The 21,843-nt window shown below is 42.9% G+C and overlaps 1 protein-coding gene across 2 annotated transcripts in view; it reads left to right on the top strand.

Annotated features, from left to right (window-relative positions):
• The window catches only part of JAZF1 (JAZF zinc finger 1), a 348,258-nt gene that overhangs the window by 129,278 nt on the left and 197,137 nt on the right, over nucleotides 1-21,843 (top strand). Inside the window, exon 2 of one of the 2 annotated variants that reach the window (XM_030308155.1) lies at nucleotides 1,215-1,220. The exons of the other annotated variant lie outside the window; for it this stretch is intronic. Coding sequence (XP_030164015.1) covers nucleotides 1,215-1,220 — 6 coding nt within the window. The remainder of the gene's footprint in view (nucleotides 1-1,214; nucleotides 1,221-21,843) is intronic. 2 annotated transcript variants of the gene reach the window in all.

The following is a 21,843-nucleotide window of genomic DNA, read 5'->3' as shown; positions in this document are numbered from 1 at the left end:
AGGCTCCGAGCTGTCAGCACAGAGCCCGACGCGGGGCTCGAACTCACAAATTGCAAGATCATGACCTGAGCCGAAGTCGGCCGCTTAACCGACTGAGCCACCCAGGCGCCCCAATCATAGGGAGAGATTTTAACATTCTCTCTCTCTCTCTCTCTGTCACTCACTGGTAGATCAAGAAGCAAAAATTGAAGAACACAATGAACACAGTATTTAGCTTGATGATGCAAAAGACGTATAAAGAGCCCTGTATCCAACATCTGAAGAATACATACTTTTAAAGGATACATAAAATATTTTAAGAAAATTGAACCATAAAGCAACTTGCAACGAATTTAAAGGACTGGCATCATACAAACCAAATAGTCTGCAATCAAATTAGAACTCAGTAATAGGGGTTGAGGGTGGGGGGGATGGGCTAAATGGGCAAGGGACATTAAAGGAAGATACTTGGGATGAGCACTGGGTGTTATAGGTAAATCATTACTGCACTATATGCTAACTAACTTGGATGTGAATTTAAAAAAATAAATTAAAAAAAAATAAAAGCAATTGTAATAACTGATCAAAGAGAGAAAAAAGGAACAGAGTTGAACACCAGGAAGTAAAGAAAACTATCCAGGGTAAAGTTTTCAAAAATGGCCATGTCACTAATATAGATTTTCTTTTTTTTTTTTTTTTTTTACAAGATACGGACTAAAATTTTACAACGGGGCATTTGCAAAGATGCATATTGTTCAGAAAGCAAGGAGGATTTAAAATCAGCAATGTTTTTGCTCTTTTGGGGAAAAATTATTGTAAATTCATTTTTTAAAATTCAAAGTATTTTAAACTGTAATCATTTGTTCAATAAAATTGTTGTATTCTACACTAAAAACAATAGCAACAACAACAACAAAAAAAACTCAGTAACAAAAGCTAACTGGAGAAAACCTCATGTTTGGAAACTATGAAGCATGCATCCAAACACATCACAAGACAAAGCAGCCGGTACAGAAATTATAAAACATTTAGAAATAAATAATAATGAAAACATTACATGTCAAAACTTGTGGGATGCAGCCGAATGGTACTTAGAAGTGTGTTCCCTTACATGCTTACTTAGAATTGCAAAAAGGCTGGAAATCAATGAGATGAAAGCATCTGTTTTATTTTGGTCTGTTGTCCCGTTGGTAAAACTGGGAACTACATTTCCCTGAATCTCCTTCCTTATGTAGTTCCAGGTTAGTTGGCCCAAGGAAGATCTTGTACGAGACTGGGACATGGAGTGAGAGAAGCAGGGGCCTTTATTCTCCAAGGGACTTCCGCGGAGACACAGCAGTGGCCAGAGCAGGAGAGAAGATGGCAGGTTCTAACTTGTCCCCCTTCTCTTCCTGTGTGCACTCACCTCTTCTAACCCTTGGCCGGCCGCCCCCAGATTCTTCACTGTAGATTCACAGGGGATCCAGAGGCCTCGCCACGTATTTTTCCCACCATGCGTTTCCCCACATCTGCACCCGCCACGGGTGCAGAGTGAGCCTGGCCTCTGAGTTCCCTGCCCACAGACTCGGACTGGTCCTCCTACTGTGGGGCTTTGGAAAGAGCGACCACCTCCTCACTTCCCTAGCACCTTTCATACTAGTAAGGTCTAATTCCTGTAATGGATTCCTTCTTAGTGGTTCTGCTTCCCTGACTGAAGCATCCAACCTAAGTTAGGAAAAGAACTACATGCTAAACTCACAGAAAATACAAGGAAGGAGATAGTGAAATAAATCCCAGGATTAAGAGGAAATTGTTAAAAAGTGTACACTAGACAGGGTCAAGAAAGCCAACAGTTGGTTCTTTGAAGAGATTAATAGAGCTGACCATCCTCTCCCCAGATTGATCAAGGAAAACCAAAGGAGAAAAGCTACAAATAAACACAGTAAAGGAAAAACTGCCTATGGGGAGTGAGCCCAGAGATTTAAATCTAATAAAAGAATATTTTAAACAATTTTTTAAATAGGCTCTCATCTTTTTTTTTTTTTCTTAACATTCATTTTTGAGAGGCAGAGAGAGACGAGCACAGCAGGGGTGAGGCAGAGAGAGAGAGAGCGAAGTAGGCTCCAGGCTCTGAGCTGTCAGCACAGAGCCCGACGCGGGGCTCCAACACACGACCGTGAGATCATGATCTGAGCCGAAGTCGGACGCTTCACCGACTGAGCCACCCAGGCGCCCCGAACAAATTTAAATCCAGTCAGTACATTTTTATTTTACTTTATTTTATTTTATTTTATTTTATTTTATTTTATTTTATTTTATTTTATTTTATTTTAATTTTATCTTATCTTCTTTTATTCAGTCGGTACATTTGAACTCTTAAGTGAAATAGACAAATCCCTAACTTACTAAAACTGACTCTGGAAGCTACAAAAAACCTGAATAGGCTGCAATGATTAAAAGTAGGAGTCCCAATCTTTTCATAGCAAACGCACTAGGCCCAGATGTTTTTACACCTAGGATGGTTAAGGAGTAAGTGAGATAATACATATCAAATGCTTTGATAATACTTGGCACAATAGTAAATGCTTATTAGTAAATTTTAGCTGTTGTCATTGTTACTGCTTACGCTCATTCACGGGGTCTCTCTTCAGCCTCTACTGAGGTCTAAAGGTAAAGTGTAAAATCTCTAAAAACCTCATAGAGGCAGGACATAGAGGTTAAAATCATGAAAACATTTTTCTCTGATGCACTTATGTGACTCAAATCTTCTTATACTACCAATTCATTTGTTTTTACCAAGCCCTGGGTCACCAGTGAAATTCAACCTGTCCCCACCCGTGGCAAACCCCTCTCTGGTATACGGTAACCACTGGACTGTGAAGTTAACCTCAGGGCTCCTGGGTGGCTCAGTCGGTTGAGTGTTGAACTTCGGCTCAGGTCATGATCTCACTGTCCGTGGGTTCGAGTCCCGCATTGGGCTCTGTGCTGGCAGCTCAGAGCCTGGAGCCTGCTTCGGATTCTGTGCCTCCCTCTCTCTCTGATCCTCCCCCACTCATGCTCTGTCTCTCTCCATCAGTCAAAAATGAACAAACGTTAAAAAAAAAAAAAATTAAAGTTAACCTCAGTGATGAGGATCACAGCGTGACGATTCATTAGGAACTAGCTTTAATCTTACGTTCTGTTGTTGAGAAATAGAGAAAAATGGCCAAATTAGTATGATTTTTCAAGTGCTCCAGAAATGAACTTACTGACTTAACATTTTAGCATGTTCTAGAATAGCCGCTCAAACCTTTTGTCCCTTAAAGGCACAAAACATTTTGTATAGGTATTTATTAATAGAGGGTGGTATAGGTAGCCCCCAAGTTAGAGATGGGTGTGCCCCGAAATGTCCTTTTAGGTGGGTTCCTGAGTTATGGAGGCAAGGGGTCACAGACGTGAGAAGGGGTTTCAGGAGCCGGGAGGCAAGAATGCACACGAGGACCCGTTTGGACAAGAAAGACAGAGGGGCAGTCTGCGGCCATGCTGGTGACTGCCAGATAGTAACCTGAGCTTCATCTGAGGATAAAGCAGGGGAACTTGCTGGATTTCATGAGCTGCGTTGGTTTTTAGTTTAATCCACTAGTGTAGCCCTTGTGATATGCTGAACGTGGTTGTTACGGAGTAAAACGTTTGGAATGATTTCTTCTTGTGAAATTTCATGCCTACATTCAGATAATACTTTCAGCCCGGCCTAAATAGTTTGTTTGGTTTTTTTTTTTTCCAAAATAGTACGAGAAAATAAGCTGCCTTTAATATGCTGTTGCCCTTTGAGGCTTGCAGTTCATTTTTATACGATAAAGGCTTGCATTCCCAGGAACCCCATCTAGCACGGAGCTGTTCTCTATTGCCCTGTACACGTGGTGTGAACCACCTCCTTTGTCTAATTAACTTGCCTCCTTTGTACTAATTCGCGCTTTTACGTATTTTGCGTGCTCCAGCTTTAAAAAAAATTTTTTTTTTTTTTTTTGAGAAGGCTCTCTAAATCAGCCTCTCTCCACCCCCTTTATCATCTGCCCTTCCGTGACTCACTAGATATTTATGGAGTCCCCAGCTTCATTGTGGAGTCCTGGGCTGGGTGCGTCCGAGGATCCTGTAAATACTGGTAAATATTCTGTCTGCTCATAAAGAATGGGAACTAGCAGGAGAGGACAGGCCGTTACCTAACTGCCATCTCAGGAGACGTGTACCACAGTGGGAGCACCTCGTTTCCTGAGAATTTGAAGGACGAGGATATTGAATCCAGACTGCTCTGAGCTGGGAGGCCTTGGGCAAGTTCATTAACACCTCTGAACTGGAGTTTCCCCATCTAGATCGTGGGGCTTGTATCATACGTATTGCGAGGGTGTTTTCAAGAATAGAAATGATACTTGTAAAGCACAGTGTTTGGGAAATGGGCGCTTATTCGTGGAAGTTATTATTAAATCAGTCAACAGTTGCTGGGCACCTACTCTGTGCCAGCCACTGTTCCAAGCCCATGGGATACACCAGTGGATAAAAAGAGTCCTGACTTTGTGGAGCTTATATTCTATGTGATAAAAAGTATTAAAGCATTATTAACTAACAAATGTAAACCAACATTTGTCGCTGTTACTGTTATCCATTTGGAGGAATCTGGAAAGAAATGGATAGGATTTCAACAGCTTGAGGTGGAAACCTGGACAGGGATGGAAGCAGAGAAGGAATAACGCACTGAAGTGTGGGGTGGAGAATTGGCCGCGGATGGGCTCGGGGACAACCGTCGTGGAGTCTGTTGAGCCAGTGCGCGTGGCTGACCCGGGGTGAGGGGTGGGCATAGGTGCCGGGCTGGGGAGTTTATAGACAGTGAGCAACTGACATCAAGACAAAACAGGGATTTTTTTTTTTTTTCTTTAACCTGGGGTGTGATTTGACCAGGTCTGGACTTCAGGAAGTCTTGATATGTTAGCGCCGCATAAAGGTTATTGGAAGGGAGAGAAACTGGAATTTGGAGAGGGCAGGTCATTGAAAAAGCTTAGTGAAGAAGAAAACCCCAAAGGGAATGAATTGGTGCCACCCCTTGTTATGCATTAAGTCTATATCGGGAACTCTTGAGACGTAATTTTCAAAGCCTTATTGACATAAAATACAGAAATCCTAAGTGGACCCCACTAATTTTTACCAACACGTATTACGTGCGTACTCATGTGAATACCGTCTAGATTGAGATGTAGAACATTGTCAGCACCGATGGCAGGGACTTGCGACTCCAAATGCAGCGCGGGCACCTTTCGCTACCCGTCGCCTGTTTCAGGGAAGGACGGTGGGCAAGTCTGGGGGTAAATCCCACCTCGCGCCAGCCAGCCGTCTTTTCAGCCCTCCCGTCCATCTCCCTCCCCTTCCTTCCTGAGCAGCCAGTTGCTACATTAACCAGACAGCAGGAAGAAAGGCAGACTGTGTCTCCCAGAGTCTGTACCTCTTCCTGAGTTAACTTTTTAAGTGGGATACACGAAGCACATTTACCCTAATGGCCCCAAGCATGAGAGAATCACATTTTATACCAAGCCTTGGGTTTCCCTAAAGGGAAACAGTAGAAATATTTACAAGTAGTTTTAGTGTGGCCAGAACATACTCAAACAAACCACAAATAGAGATCCTGTCAGCTAGTGCACCAGGGGGAGGGGTCCCCGGGTCTCCGGTGTGACCAGGGGGCAGGGGGCCCGCACCTCAGTACGGTTTACCATTCTGTCTCTCAAAGTGACTGTGCAGTGTTCTCTTTACACACAGGAAGGGGCCCATTTCTGTTCCATTGCTGATTACGGCATTGCTATCTTACTAGTTAAAAAGCTTTGTATCACTTATTATATAGGACCGTGGCGTTCGGTTAAATTTTCAAGGGCAGATTCTTTAAAGTTGCATTTCTTCAGTTCCTGTAACTATTGTGTGGTCAGTTTTATGCCAAGGCACATAGGGAAGGCGTTCTAGATAAGTAGTATTGATTATCAAAGTAGTTTTGTATATTTAAGTATATTTAGGAATATATACCCTGGGGCAGACAGTTTTTTGCAGCTTTTGTTTTCCCGTACGAATTGATTTATGGCACATTTACTTTCCAAAATGGACTTGGGAAGGGGCGCCTGGCTGGCTTCGGTGGTAGCACATGTGACTTTTGATCTCCGGATTTTGAGTTCGAGCTCCACATTGGGTGGAGAGATTACTTAAAAGTAAAATCTTTAAAAAAAAAAAAAAATCTGAAAATGGATTTGGGAAGGCATATATGAAAAGTCAGAGAACAGATGAAGAATTATGTTGGTTCCTCCCTTAACTGAAGAAATTGAATTTTAATCCTGGGAGGAGCTCAAACAGTGATTTTCCTTTGTCCTTTTTTATTTTTGCTTGATTCAACAGGTTAAAAACAAATGAGGGAGGGTTGGGTGGGAAAGATGGGGATGGGAGGGTCCCACAAAGCCCTCGAGAGTCTTTCCAGGTGTGGATAGATCCAGCCCGTGTCTTCTCAGCCTACTCCAGTCTTTTCCACTCTGCTCTCCTTTGCTTACAACCCGGTTGGTAGTGTAGTGAAAGGTAGAAAAGCGGTTCCCTTCCAAACTCTTATCTGTAGAAATCTGTCATTTAGGATTACAGCCCATTTTGGATCTTTGGGATACTTTTGCCGTTGATAGGAGATATGAAAGTACTGTTTTTTTTTGTTTTGTTTGTTTTTCTAATGTTTTATTTTTATGTTTGTTTTGAGAGAGGCAGAGAGAGACAGCGTGAGTAGGGGAGGGGCAGAGAGGGAGGGAGAGACAGAATCAGAAGCAGACTCCAGGCTCTGAGCTCTCTGCGCAGAGCCCGACACGGGGCTCGAACCCACGAACCATGAGATCATGACCCGAGCCGAAGTCTGACGCTCAACTGACTGAGCCACCCAGGCGCCCCTTGAAAGTAGTGTTTTATGTACTGTTCTAGTTTGCTAGCTAGCAGCATGAACTTCTTTGATTATTTCTTGACTGTACCCCCGAAAAAGCATATTTTCCTAACTGTAATTGTCATAGTCTTAACCACATCAGTCCACTTAATTTAGAAACCTGGAGTTGAAAGCATAATGAGGATAAGATATAGTGAACTGATTCTGTCAGCAATGTGTTCTGATATCAGACAACATAATGTTTTGTAGTTTCTGGTCTACCTTTAAAAATAACTCATGTGGATTGAAGAAATAAAACCCCTAAAAGAAAACAAAGGGAAAAGCTTTAGCGCATTGGGTTTGGCAACGATGTCTTGGATATGACACCAAAGGTACAGACAACAAAAGCAAAAATAGACAAGTGGGACTCCATTAAACTTAAAAACTTCTGTACATCAAAGGAAACAATCAACAGAGTGGGATGAGAGAACATATTTGCAAATTATATATCTAATAAGGGGCTAACATCAAAAATATAATGAACTTCTACAACTGAACAACAAAAAACCAAATAACCTGTTGGATAAAGGATCTGCATAGCCAGTTCCCCAAAGAAGATATATATATATGCTCAACATCACTAATCATGAAAGAAACGGAAATCAGAACCACAATGAGACGTCACCTAACGTGCATGAGCATGGCAACTATCAGAAAAAGAAAAGAGAAAGAAAGAGAAAGAAAGAAACAAGCATTTGGTGAGGGCGTGGAAAATTGGAACCCTTGTGCATTGTTGTTGGGAATGTAAAATGGGGCAGCCATTATGGAAAATAGTATGGAGTTTCCTCAAAAACCTGAAAGAAGAATTACCACGTGATCCATCAATTCCATTCCTGGGTGTATACCCAAAAGGATTGAAAGCTGTTGTGGTTTTTTCTTTGTTTGTTTGTTTGTTTGTTTTTATGTTTGAGGGAGAGAGAGAAAGAGTGCAAGTGGGGGAGGGGCAGAGAGAGAGAGAGATACAGAATTTGAAGCAGACTCCAGGCCCCTGAGCTGTCAGCACAGAGCGCAATGGGAGGCTCGAACCCACGAAATGTAAGATCATGACCTCAGCCAAAGTCGGACACTTAACGGACTGAGCCACCCAGGTGCCCCTAAAGCTGGGTTTTGAAGAGGTGTTTGAACACCGCAACCCAAATGTTCGTTGACAGATGAATGGCTAAAGAAGATGTGGTTTATACATACAACAGAATCTTATTAAGCCTTTCAAAATAAGGAAGTTCTGAGACCTGCTACAACATGGATGAACCTCGAAGACATTATTACGCCGAACAAAATGAGCCAGTCACAAATGCACAGATACCGTATCGTTCAGATGAGTGTCTGAAATATTTAAAGTAACCAAAGTATGGGGCGCCTGGGTGGCGCAGTCGGTTAAGCGTCCGACTTCAGCCAGGTCACGATCTCGCGGTCCGTGAGTTCGAGCCCCGCGTCGGGCTCTGGGCGGATGGCTCAGAGCCTGGAGCCTGTTTCCGGTTCTGTGTCTCCCTCTCTCTATGCCCCTCCCCCATTCGTGCTCTGTCTCTCTCTGTCCCAAAAATAAATAAACGTTGAAAAAAAAAAAATAAAAAAAAAAAAATAAATAAAGTAACCAAAGTAGTACAATCTCTTGCGCAACAATGTGAATATGCTTCACACAACTGAACAGTATGCTTGAAAATGGTTAAGATGGGGGCACCTGGGTGGCTCAGTCGGTTAAGCGTCCGACTTCGGCTCAGGTCATGATCTCGCGGTCTGTGAGTTCGAGCCCCGCGTCGGGCTCTGGGCTGATGGCTCAGAGCCTGGAGCCTGTTTCAGATTCTGTGTCTCCCTCTCTCTCTGCCCCTCCCCTGTCCATGCTCTGTCTCTCTCTGTCTCAAAAATAAATAAATGTTGGGGCGCCTGGGTGGCGCAGTCGGTTAAGCGTCCGACTTCAGCCAGGTCACGATCTCGCGGTCCGCGAGTTCGAGCCCCGCGTCAGGCTCCGGGCTGATGGCTCGGAGCCTGGAGCCTGTTTCCGATTCTGTGTCTCCCTCTCACTCTGCCCCTCCCCCATTCATGCTCTGTCTCTCTCTGTCCCAAAAATAAATAAACATTGAAAAAAAAAATTAAAAAAATAAAAAGAAAAAAAAATAAATAAATGTTAAAAAAATTTAAAAAAAAATGGTTAAGATGATAAACTTAATGCTATGTATTTTTTACTACAATAAAAGCAAGATAGTCTCCACACTTCCTCTACGTTAGGGTAAAAAGGATTCCTCCTCTTTGTGAGTGTCCTTTATTCTAAGACTGGGAGTCTTAGCATGAATTTTGCAGGCTTGATTTTAACATCCTGACCGATCGGCATTTCAAGTAATCTCAAATAACACAAAGCTGCAGGTTGCTTTGCTCTCCTTGTGAAACTGGAGAGACGACCGGGGTTTTTTTTTTTCTTCGTTGTTTTCTTTGTTAAAATACTTCCATAGTTCTTGCTGTGCCAAATGGTTTTATCATCTTCGAAAAAGGCTGGAGACACGGCTTGGAGAGTAGATTACAAATCCGTGCAACACTCCCCTCTCCTCTGCACTGATACAAAGCGACAGGGTCGGTAGGGACTGCTTTCTTCCAAAAGTTTTTTATGGTAGCTCTTTATGCCTGTATTGAAATGATCAAATTATCAAATCGATTCCAGAAACTCCAGTAAAATGAAAGTGATGTAGAGACAAAACAAAAAGGTACGTGGCTTCCTTGGTGCCATTCAGCTTAGGAGAGGGAGCACCCAATTTTTAATACGAGCAGTTTACAACCACTCATGGTTAAATGGTTTATAGGATTCTCTGTAACAAAAGGTGGTCTAATTACTAAGGAGGAGAGAATAATATAGCCAGGTTATTTACAATGTGTGACTTACTTAAATTATGATCCTGTTAACTATACAAAAATGACAGAAAGCAGAAACATCAGAGCAAATTAAACATTCTGGCTTTTCATTAATGATCTTGAATATAGGAGGTGTGCACGAGGTTAATTTTTTTTCCCCTTTAAACATCACATGAGGCCTGCCCTCGGAATGAACCTGCAGTTTCCAGGATTCAGGGCATCAGCTCCTAAACAGGAAAAAAAAAAAAAAAGAAAAATGACAGTAGTTTTTCTTTTCCATTAGGCCACACCAGAATGTTTAGTTTCTATCACTAAATCACATGGTAGGGATTCTAAATGCCCAATTTTAGGTGTGATTTCTTTCCTTGTGATTTTTGTTTTAGTCTGAGTTACTTGTTGATTTTAATTGTCCTTATTTGTGGTCTTTATTGATTGCCTGTGCCACCTACGACCCTCTTTTGTGGCACCGAACTTGGCAGGGAGTTTGCACATGAATCTCTGGACGTTTTTTTTTCAACAGTAGGGTGGGAGATGTGGTCCTTGTAAGTGAAACTGATGGAGAATATACAAAAGGAGCTGGGGAGGGGCGCCTGGGTGGCTCAGTCGGTTAAGCGTCCAACTTCGGCTCAGGTCATGATCTCGCAGTCTGTGAGTTTGAGCCCCGCGTCAGGCTCTGTGCTGACAGCTCAGAGCCTGGAGCCTGTTTCAGATTCTGTGTCTCCCTCTCTCTGAGCCTCCCCCGTTCATGTTCTGTCTCTCTCTGTCTCAAAAATAAATAAACGTTAAAAAAAAAAAAATTTCAAAAGGAGCTGGGGAAAGTTGCATTCAGAAGCCAGTTTGCCGGAGAAAATGTAGAACTTTACTAGATTAGTGACATTACTTATCCAAAGTGCATTATGTTTACTTAAAATATTACAGTAAGGGACGCCTGGGTGGCTCAGTCAGTTGAGTGTCCAATCTCCGCTTAGGTCATGATCTCGCGGTTTGTGAGTTCGAGGCCCGCACTGGGCTGTCTGCTGTCAGCCAAGAGCCTGCTTCAGATCCCCTGTCCCCCCCACCCCGCCCCTCCCCTCCTCACTCACTCTCTCTCTCTCAAAAATAAATAAACTTTTTTTTTTTTTAAACATGACAGTAAGAATCTTAATTAAAGAGAACACGCGGGTGGTTACCACAGGGGAAGTGGGTGGGGGATGGGTTAAATAGATGGTGGGGATTAAGGGGGGGCATTTGTGATGAGCGCCAGGTGATGTATGGAAGTGTTGAATCACTATATTGTACACCTGAAACTAATACGACATTGTATGTCAACAGGAATTTAAATAGAAGCTTAATAAAATAAAATATTACAGTACTTGTGAAAAAACACAGTCATAGTGTCTCTCTCAGAAGTTGTCCAGAGACCCCATAACAAAAGAAAGCATATAGAAAATGTTGGTAACTCCATTAGCAAACTTGAATAGCCAGCACAAGGAGGGCACGTCTTCTTTTCAGGCACTCCTGTGACACAAAGATCGATTATGGACCAGGCCCCAGAGAAAATCTGTGCATGTTACAAGTTAGGTGCCATACGTAGTCCAGGTTCTTCAAATAAGATCCAGTAATACCAGATGTCAGCGATAAGGACAATCTTAACCAGGTCTAGCAACTTTTTAAAGTTTTAAAATGCTCCTCTTGCCCGGGGCGCCTGGGCAGCTCAGTCGGTCGAGCGTCCGACTTGAGCTCAGGTCATGATCTCACGGTCGGTGAGTTCCAGCCCTGCGTCAGGCTCTGTGCTGACAGCTCAGAGCCTGCTTCCGATTCTGTGTCTCTCTGTCTCCCTCTGCCCCTCCCCCACTCATTCTCTCTCCCTCTCTCTCAAAGCTAAACAAACATAAAAGGATACAACTCATACCCCCTAAAATTCACCCTTTGGAAGTGTGCAGTTCAGTGTTTTTTTTTAGTATTTTTGCAGAATTATGGGACCATAAACACTATGTGATTTCAGGACATTTTTATCACCTCCAACCGAGTCCTGAACCCACTAGTCTTCCCTTCCCACTCACTGCTGTCCCCAGCCCTTGGCAGCCATGTCCCGCCTTCTATAATATTTGCCGACTGTAGACAGTTCACATAATTGGAAGCGTAGAATATGTGTCCTTTTGTATCTGACTTCTTTCACGTAGCTTGTTTTCAGGGTTCATATATGTTGTAACACGAATCAGAATTTGATTTCTTTTCATGGCTCAGTAACATGCCATTATGTGAGTATAGTAGACTTTTTAAAGTTGATTTTGAGAAAGAGAGACAAAACGTTAGCAGGGAAGGGGCAGAGGGAGAGAGGGAGAGAAACCCAAGCGGGTTCCACGCTGTCAGTACAGAGCCCTACGCAGGGTTCAAAGGCATGAACCGTGACATCATGACCTGAGCCGAAATCAAGAGTCGCACACTTTTAACTACCTGAGCCACCCAGGTGCCCCTCCTTTGTGTGATTGTAACACTTTCTTAAATCCGTTCATCCATTGATGTACATTTGGGTTATTTCCACCTTTTGGTTATTATGAGTAATGAAGCTGTGAATATTCATGTATGCTTTTTTGTATGAACATTTTTAAAACTCTGAGTTAAAGAATAAAATCATAATTAGAACAAAAGTCTATTTAGAAGTTACAGGGAATGAGGGGCGCCTGGGTGGCTCAGTCGGTTGAGCGCCCGACTTCGGCTCAGGTCATGATCTCATGGTTCGTGGGTTCGAGCCCCACATCAGGCTCTGTGCTGACCTCTTGCTCAGAGCCTGGAGCCTGCTTCGGCTTCTGTGTCTCTTTCTCTCTCTGCCCCTCCCCCACTCATGCTTTGTCTCACTCTATTTCTCAAAAATAAATAAATGTAAAATAAATAAAAAATTAAAAAAAAAAGTTACAGGGAATGAGAACACTTCATATAGAAACCCATAAGCTGTGGCCAAAGCAGCTATCAAAGTACAAATTACAGTCCAAAAATATTTGTAAGAAACTTAGAATTATTGAAAATAAAGCATTCACATCAGTATTTGAGGGAAAAGAACAACAGATTTACCCAAAACGTCTAACAATGTAAGTAATAACTCTAAATTCAGAAATTCTAGAAAACAGGTTTAAAGCAACAAAAGCCTCACCGGTTTGATAGATAAAATTGAAAACACTTCTCTTTGAAAACATTGGTAAAATAGAGACACCTTTGGGCTCTGGCAAGCTTAATGGGAGAGAGGAGGAAGATACAACCGAAGGTTCACAAGCATTTTCTATGCATTTTTCTTTTTAATAGTGAATTTGAAAATTCACGGTTATTATTAAACTATCAGAAGTGACTCGAAAGAATAGATGAATAGAAAATAACCATAGGAGAAACTTACTCTTCTGTCCATCCGTCTATCCACCCTTCCTTCCATTTCTGTCCTAACCAACCATCTGAGTCCTTTATGAAAAGTAGCCAATCTCCTTCCTAAATACCAGATACAGATTTTGGTATTGGCACCTGGTTTGCCTCCAAAGCTTAGAGGGAGACAGTAAGGATCCGGGTTGACTCTCCAGATCAGTTTAAGTTCTGTTAACTAAACCAGACGAGAATATGACCAAGAAAATGTGGAGGTACCTCACTCATCAGCAGAATACACATCATTAGCAGAATAATACACCATGATATTATACAGCTTAGAGTAGGAAGGTAAGCATAGTCCAATATTAGGAAACCAGTGTAATTCAGTAAGTTAATAGGATAAAATGCTAAAACCTATATAATTATCTCCATGTGCGATAAATATCAGACGCAGTCGGTTAAAAGAGAGAAATCTTCAGCCGATTTGTTTCATCATTAGAATATGAATCAACAAGGGGCGCCTGGGTGGCTCTGTCAGTTAAGCATCTGACTTCAGCTCAGGTCATGATCTCATGGTTTGTGAGTTGTAGCCCCGCGTCGGGCTCTGTGCTGACAGCTCAGAGCCTGGAGCCTGCTTAGGATTCTGTGTCTCTCTCTCTCTCTGACCCTCCCCTGCTCACACTCTGTCTCTCTCTCTCTCTCTCAAAAATAAATAAACATTAAAAAAAATTAAAAAGAAAGAATATGAATCAACAAAAATAAATATTTTTCCTATATGATAGCATTCACCACATATACAGTGTTATGGGAAAAAATGATACCTCTCACAACTGCATCACAATCTGTAAAACTAAGAAAGTACAGTTGACAAAAAATGTGTAGGAGACAAATTAAAACTTTACTGAAGTGTAGGCAGAGGTGTTAATAAAAGGAGATACACTCCACTTCTGGCTAGGAACTCAGTATTATAAAGCAAGTTTTCTCTAAATTAATGTAACACTTCTATGCAATTCCAATAAAGTCCCCCTAGAATTTCTTTTTAAAGCTTGACAAGTTGCTTCTAAAGTTCATATAAAAGAATAAGCAAAAATGGCACAAAAATGTATTTAAAAAGAAACAATTGGGGGACATTTGCCCTACTAGATTTTATAATATGCTACGGAGAACCTATAAATAGATCTATGTGTGCATGAGAATTTAGTATGAAGATAAAACTTTCAGATCAGTAGGAGAGGATGAACTATTTAATATCTATAGCTGACCCTCGAGCAATAGGGGAGTTACAGTTGCCAACCTCCCGTGCAGTAAAAAAATCTACATGTAACTCTTGATTCCCCCTAAAACTTAGGGAGGACCATGAGAGATCAGTTTTTTACTGTGATATGCACTTTGCCAGAGAGATGAACTGCTCATGAGATGATTAGTGTCACACATGTTGTTTGTGAGTTTTTTTCAAATTGTTGCAAATCCCCAAAGAATTTTCCAGGGTATTTATTAAAAAAAAAATCTGGGGCGCCTGGGTGGCTCGGTCAGTTGAGCGTCCGACTTCGGCTCAGGTCATGATCTCACGGTCTGTGAGTTCGAGCCCCGCGTCAGGCTCTGTGCTGACAGCTCAGAGCCTGGAGCCTGTTTTGGATTCTGTGTCTCCCTCTCTCTCTGCCCCTCCCCTGTTCATGCTCTGTCTCTCTCTGTCTCAAAAATAAATAAACATTAAAAAAAAAATTAAAAAAAAATACCTTTAAAAAAAAATAAAGTAAAAAAAAATCTGTGTAGGGGAGCCTGGGTGGCTCAGTCGGTTGGGTGTCCGACTTCAGCTCAGGTCACGATCTCGCGGTCTGTGAGTTTGGGCCCCGCGTCAGGCTCTGGGCTGATGGCTCAGAGCCTGGAGCCTGCTTCCAGTTCTGTGTCTCCCTCTCTCTTTGCCCCTCCCCCGTTCATGCTCTGTGTCTTTCTGTCTCAAAAATAAATAAACGTTAAAAAATAAAAAATAAAAAAAAATCTGTGTATAAGTGCATCCTGCAGTTCAAACCCCTGTTGTTCAAGGCTCAACCATAGTGTTAAGTCAACTGGCAATCTCTTTGGGAAAATATATATTTAGATCCCCGGTTCATGCCACACACTGCATTTCAAATCTATAAAATTCTAGAAGGAAATATAAAGCAATATATTTTTTATCGTTGTGGGGAAGGTCTTTAGAAGCATGACAAGGAGCCCTGGAGTCTTAAAACGTTTAACAAATTCAGTTTTGTGAAATTACGGCAAAAGAAACTATAAATGAAATTAAAGTATATGAAACATGTATGGTGTTGTGTTCAGAATTTATAGAGAGCTCCCACAAATCAGTAAGGAAGGACAATGGAACAGAAAAGTGTGGGGAGGATATGAACAGTCACGTAAGAAATACAGATGGCTAATAAGCATCAAAATACCTTTGCTTACGATCAAGGAAAATGACTATTGGATTCAATTTTCATCTATCAATCGCCAAAAATTAAAATGACCTGTGATGTCTGATGCTTGGGAAGGTGTGGCAAAAAGAGCCTTCTCCTACACTGTTACTGGAAGTTTAGGTTTATGTCGGCTATTTAGGAGGGTCGTATCTATCCAAACTTAAAACATAGCTACTTTTGGGGTGCCCGGGTGGCTCAGTCAGTTGGGCGACCAACTTCGGCTCAGGCCATGATCTCACGGTTCATGGGTTCGAGCCCCACATCCGGCTCTGTGCTGACAGCTCAGAGCCTGGAGCCTGCTTCAGATTCTGTGTCTCCCTCTCTCTCTGCCCCACCCCCCCACTCGTACTCTGTCTCTCAAAAATAAACGTTAAAAAAAAAAAAAGCATAGCTACTTTTAACATAGCCAGTCTATCTACTGCTATGCTACAGAAATTCACCAGAGCAGAATTTATGTAGAGAAAACCTGGGGGCAGCCTAAATGCCCCTCAGTAAGAGAACAGGTTAAATAAAATTTGGAGTATTCTTTATATGTAATACCATGCAGCCATTAAAAACAAGCTAGTTTTGTATCATTTGACATAAGGTAGACGCCGTGTGTCGGCATAACGGTTAAGATCCCAGGTCTGGCATAGACTTGATATCTCTAAGGCTGAGTGACTTTGAGCGGTCACTTAACTTCTCTAGCATTAGTTTGCCTGTCTATAAAAATGGGGCTCGTTATAGCACTCACTTCCTTAGGGTTTTGTGCAAAGCAAACGGGGTGGATGGTCCATGCACACCAGTAAGCACTCACTAAGAAGTGGATACAAAACGTGGCACAAGGAGCTGCGTATTTGCTTGTGTGTTGAAAAAGCTGGAGAAGGACACTTGTCACAGTGCTTGTAAGTAATTAACCAGGCCGGAGGGGAGGGGTAGGGCGTTTAATAACATGGTAAAAAAAAAACCCAAAACCAAACCAAAAACCCCCACGCACCTGTTATGAAGTGTTCCCGACATGAACCCCAGCACTGGCTCTCATTCTGCTTAACAGTTCAAGTCTACACTGTAGTCACTACACTTACGGGTATCTCTTATTCTGGATATAATCACTTCCTGCACCCCGAGTTTGGGGTAATCCAAAATACAGGAGGAGTTTTAGAGAAATAGCTTAATCCCAGTTCAGCAGAGCTTTTCTTCACATGTCCCTTAGAAGGTTGTTCCTTTCCTGGAGGCGCCCCTGCATCTGGCATTCAGTATGGTTGACTTGCTGAGGAAGAAAAAGGAAGCAGCCTCTTTCTTCCTCAGTGTCAGAAGACAACATTCTGGATTCTAGGGAGAAGGCTCCGAGGCACTTAGCCATTCAGAGGCATTTCCATAGACACACTCCCGCCTCCTCCATCCCCACCCCCACCTTCTTTGAAGAAGAAAAGTCAGTTTCTTTTACGCCTCCCGAAATTTCACCTTCCTCCTTCTTCCAGCCTTTCTCCTTCCTTCCTTCCCACCCACCCCTTGGGAGAGGCACTGGTCTCCTCTCATTCACAGTTTAAGAGGCTGGTGACCCCTAGTGTCAAAATTCCATCTCTTTTGGGTGAATGAACCTTTTCCCCTTGGCTTTTCCGGTTGTTGGAAGAATTAAAGGCAAAGCTGAGACTGAATTCCCGAGAATCCCCAAATGGGTTTCAGATGAGGTTGGGTCAGTCCTTGGCTCAAGTGTGATTATAATGTCTCTCAATCTGTATCTCTCCCCACCCCCCCCCCCCCGACCTCGCCCCAACAATTAGATGGTGTGCAGAGACGTAGGAATTCTATGATGATTGTAACCTTTTTCATCGTACTGCCACACTGTTGGTATCACCAGTAAATGACATCGTTTTTCATTACTATAGCTGCCTCCAGCCATAGATTCAGAAAGGTCAATTTTAATTAAAAACCAAGGAAAAATACATTTTGTGGGTTGTTTTGTTTTTTTTTTTTTTTTACCTTAGAAGAATAGGTTTATTAGCTTCCTTTCTAACTACTGCTGCCTTGTAGAACTTTCAGAGAACACGGACAGACTCTTAAAAATCTTCAGCAGATCACCTCACTGGCTAGCACAGTTGCAGACACTTTGGAGGAAGGGGGGCTCTCACGCCCTGTGCCCGCTCTCTGCTGGAGGTGTCCCGTGCACAAGCCCTACGTCATCCCAGTAAGTTGTCCTTCAGTCATTAGAGCCGAAAAATTTATAAGACGATCAGGTTTGTGCGCATCCCATTTTGCAGAAGACAGTGAGGACTGAGGGGTTTGCTTGACTTTGTCCAAGGTCTCTCGCAAGCTGGGAATAAAGAAAAGGAGGCGGAGGGGGTGTCAGAGGGTAGGAAGGAGGGAAGGACAGATGGTCATGCTCCCAGGCTAAGAAGGTTCACTTATTTGGGTCTTGAATGATTAGATTTACAAAGATGTAATGATTTTTGAAGTAAAAGTCACCATTGTCACTACTTTAAAGTGTACCCTTCATTCAGGGTAATGGGTATTAAGGAGGGCACTTGTCGTGATAAGCACTAGGTGTTGTATGTAAGTGATGAATCACTGAATTCTACTCCTGAAGCTAATATTGCACTGTATGTTAACTAAAATTTCAATTTAAAAAAAACTTCTAAAATGAAAATAAAAAATAAAGTGTACAATTCAGTGGTGTTTAGTGCCTTCGCAATGTTGTACAACTATCGGGACTTTTTTTTCCTTCCCAACTCTTTTTTGTTTTGTTTTTTTTTTTAAGTTTATTTTTGAGAGAGAGAGAGAGAGAGAGAGCAGGGGAGGGGCAGAGAGAGAGGAAGACACAGAATCCAAAGCAGGCTCCAGGCTCCGAGCTGTCAGCACAGAGCCCGACGCGGGGCTCGAACCCACGAACCCATGAGCTCATGACCTGAGCTGAAGTCGGACGCTTAACCGACTGAGCCACCCAGGCGCCCCTAGGACTTTCTAGAATGCTTTGTCACTCCAGAAGGAGACCCCATTCCCTGTTCTTCCCTTTTCCCGCCCCTGGAAACCACCAATGTGCTTTCTGTCTCCATCGGACTGCTTATTCTAGATATCTCATATATGCGTGGAATCATACCGTATCTGGCCTTTTGTGACTGGTTTCTTTTACATACAGTATTTTCAAGGTTCATTCATGGTGTAGCATGCATCAGTACTTCTGTTTTACATAAGTTAATTTGTTAGTTTATCTTAACCAGTTCTTGGCACGCTGCAAGCCCCGAGCCTTACCCCGATCCATGCTCCAGATGCTGCCAGTGCTGTGTCTAAAATGCACATTTGATTGTGTCCACACCCCCGACTCAGAATTCGTGTGTCATCATTTCCATCAGGGTAACGGTCACGTTCTAGCAGGACCTCGAGGGCCCTCCTTCATGGCACTGGCAACAGTGTCGTCTCTAGGCTCATTCCTGTCCTCTCCCCTGCCCCCCTCCCTACCCTGTAATCCAAGGAGGCACCTTATTCGGCCATCACTTGTCACACAGTCAACGCCGCCTTTGAAATGTCATCTCCATCTCCCAACCCTCTTAACCCAACGAACCCCTCCTAGTTCTTCAACACCCATCCTGCGTGCCTTCAACCCATCCTTCCTCTTGGCTGTAACTACTTCTCTGCTCCCCCGCGAAGACTGTCTCTTTCACGCACCCGGGACTTTATTTTCATGAGGTGACCCCGTCACCTTTGGACTACTGAGCGCGTTTGAAGGCAGCACGTCATAGGACGGTCTGGGTTTTTTGAACCCGGATTGGAGAGGCTTCGTCTCCTAGAGCACGAGAAGGGAGCCCTTCCTTGCAAGTCCAATAGTTGTTAAAATTTCTCCTTAGCAGTTTCTCAGAGAACACAGCCATCAGCAGCATTGGTCGGTGTATGGGAAATAGCATTTCTGAGATGCTTATGATGGGTTTTTAGGCAGTCTCCCTTGACAGACAGCTATGTTACGGGGGAGTTCTCCCCGCTGAGGATTTGTTAATAGAGAGCAAGGCGGCCTTTTCCCAACTGTTGGCAAGGACACTCGGAATAAAAACTTTTGGCCCCCTGTGTGCGTGATAGTCATAATCCTCTAAATTCAAATAATCTGAAGTATGTAGATCTTGCCCTCAGACTGATGATTCTCAGACACAAGAATGTCTTGGACGGTAAAGAGGAACAATGCAGTGAGATCGTACTGGCTCTGGAGAGCCGAGGCTTGGGAAGTAGATGTGCTCATGGAATTCCGTGCTGCCTCATAATTTTCTACTTTAGTAAGATGTCTAGTTTCATTTTTCCCACGTCCGCGTCACCTGTTTTTTTGTTTTTTTTTTTCCTAACAGTTTACACCAAATCCACCTACATTCAAACTCGTAGAATCCCAAGTCAGGAAGTGTCATCATTTGGGACAGTCTGACTTGGAAAGGAGGTGAATTTTCCTTCCTTCCACTGTCAGCCAACAGCTCTCATCCTTGCAAACACACACACGGACGTGCTGCCACACTGACATGACCAGCCAGACGCTAGTTCTTGGCATGCGGAGCACGACTAAGTCTTTTGCCTCTAATTTCTATTACACGACTTCTGCTGCACACATTTTAATGTAAAACTGAAGCCCAGGTCACTTGTCGATTTGCATTCTGGGAACGAATTTGTGTCTGTAAGAGCACACTGTAGCTGTAAAATAGAAATAATCTTTGTGGTTTCTAAAAGGACTCTTTGGCATTAAAAGATAGGTTTTAATGTTTATTTATTTTTGAGAGAGCAAGAGCACAGGCAGGGGAGGCTCAGAGAGAGAGAGAGAGGATCTGAAGCAGTCTCTGTGCTGACAGCAGCGAGCCTGATGCGGGCCTTGAACTCATGAACTGGGAGATCGTGACCTGAGCCAAAGTCTGACACATAGCCAACTAAGCCACCCAGGCGCCCCTGAAAGGATTTTCTTAATGGATATTTTTTTTTATGACTTACTATATTGAATTTGGGACATATTAAATTAAGTATTGCTTAATTAAAATGAGTATCTAAAGCGACTCACAGAATGGAACACAGCTTATTAGAGAAACACAGTCTTCTACCCAATGTGGCCATACAGAGTGGCATCCATTCCAAATTCTCCCTTGATCATGTAATTGCTATAAATGATTGTTTTTATTAGAACCATTCTTTTAAGTGGGCATTTAAAACTTTACATGTCCAGAATAGAACTCTTGATCCCCACTCCCCTACACATACTCTGTCTCTCTCTCTCTCTCTCTCTCTCTCTCTCTCTCTCTCACACACACACACACACACACACTCATAAACTCATGATCTCACCCCCCTTCACACACACGCACCTCTGTTCTTCCCCCAGACTTCCCTCTCAGTAGGGGATGCTATCCCCTGCCTGGTGGCTCAGCCACTGTGACCTTCCTACTCCTCAAGCGTGCCCAGCTCAGTCTCACCTTCCCACAGGGGCAGTAGTCATCTCTGTGTCTGAGACGTTTACCCCTAGACCCTTGTGTGGCCAACTTCTGATTTTTAAGACTTGATGTAGTGCTTCCTCTTCAAAGAGGGCTTCCCGGTCACTCTTGATCATATCACCCTTTTACTTTTTTTTTTTTTTAAATGTTTATTTATTTTTAAGAGAGAGAGAGCACGAGTGAGGGAGGGGCAGACAGACAAAGGGAGACACAGAATCCGAAGCAGGCTCCAGGCTCTGATCTGTCAGCAGAGAGCCCGACGTGGGGCCCGAACCCATGAACCGTGAGATCATGACCTGAGCCGAAGACGGACGCTTACGTAAATGAACCACCCAGGCGCCCGTCACCCTTTTACTTTTATGTTGTTCTCAGCACTCTTACATACTGTCTTGTTTATTACTTGTTTGTTATTTTCCCACCTAGACGGTAAGCAGCACAAAAACAGAACCTTGCTTGTTCCACTCAGAACGACGGTACCTGCCTGGTGTGTACTTGGCCCTCAATAGACATTTGAAGGAAGGGAGGAGGGAGAGACGGAAACTGGCATTAGATTTTTCTTCGGAGGAGTTGGAGGGGCACAGGTAGTATACAGAATGGAAACCTTCCTAAAAGTTGAATTCATTTCTCATGAAATTAAGGTTTTTCCATGATGTGTAAAGAATACCCTTTAATAATACTTTGGATTTGCATTATCTGGACTCTCAGCATTTTTTAATGTGTTCGAGGCTTCAGTTCGAGCACTCTCCGAAAGGCTAACTTTAATAACATCAGACCTGCCATTTCTACAGGGCTTAGAATAGATTCCAAAATGCCAGAGAAAATTAGATGCAAAAAAGCTCCAGTTAATTAATGTTTCAGAATAAATTAATGTTTTAGGTCTGAC

Source organism: Lynx canadensis, chromosome A2 (genome assembly GCF_007474595.2).
Source record: "Lynx canadensis isolate LIC74 chromosome A2, mLynCan4.pri.v2, whole genome shotgun sequence".
In the NCBI taxonomy this organism is placed as follows: Eukaryota; Metazoa; Chordata; class Mammalia; order Carnivora; family Felidae; genus Lynx; species Lynx canadensis.
The sequence above is the reverse complement of the archived record's forward strand: the minus strand, read 5'-3'. Positions and strand labels throughout refer to the sequence as shown.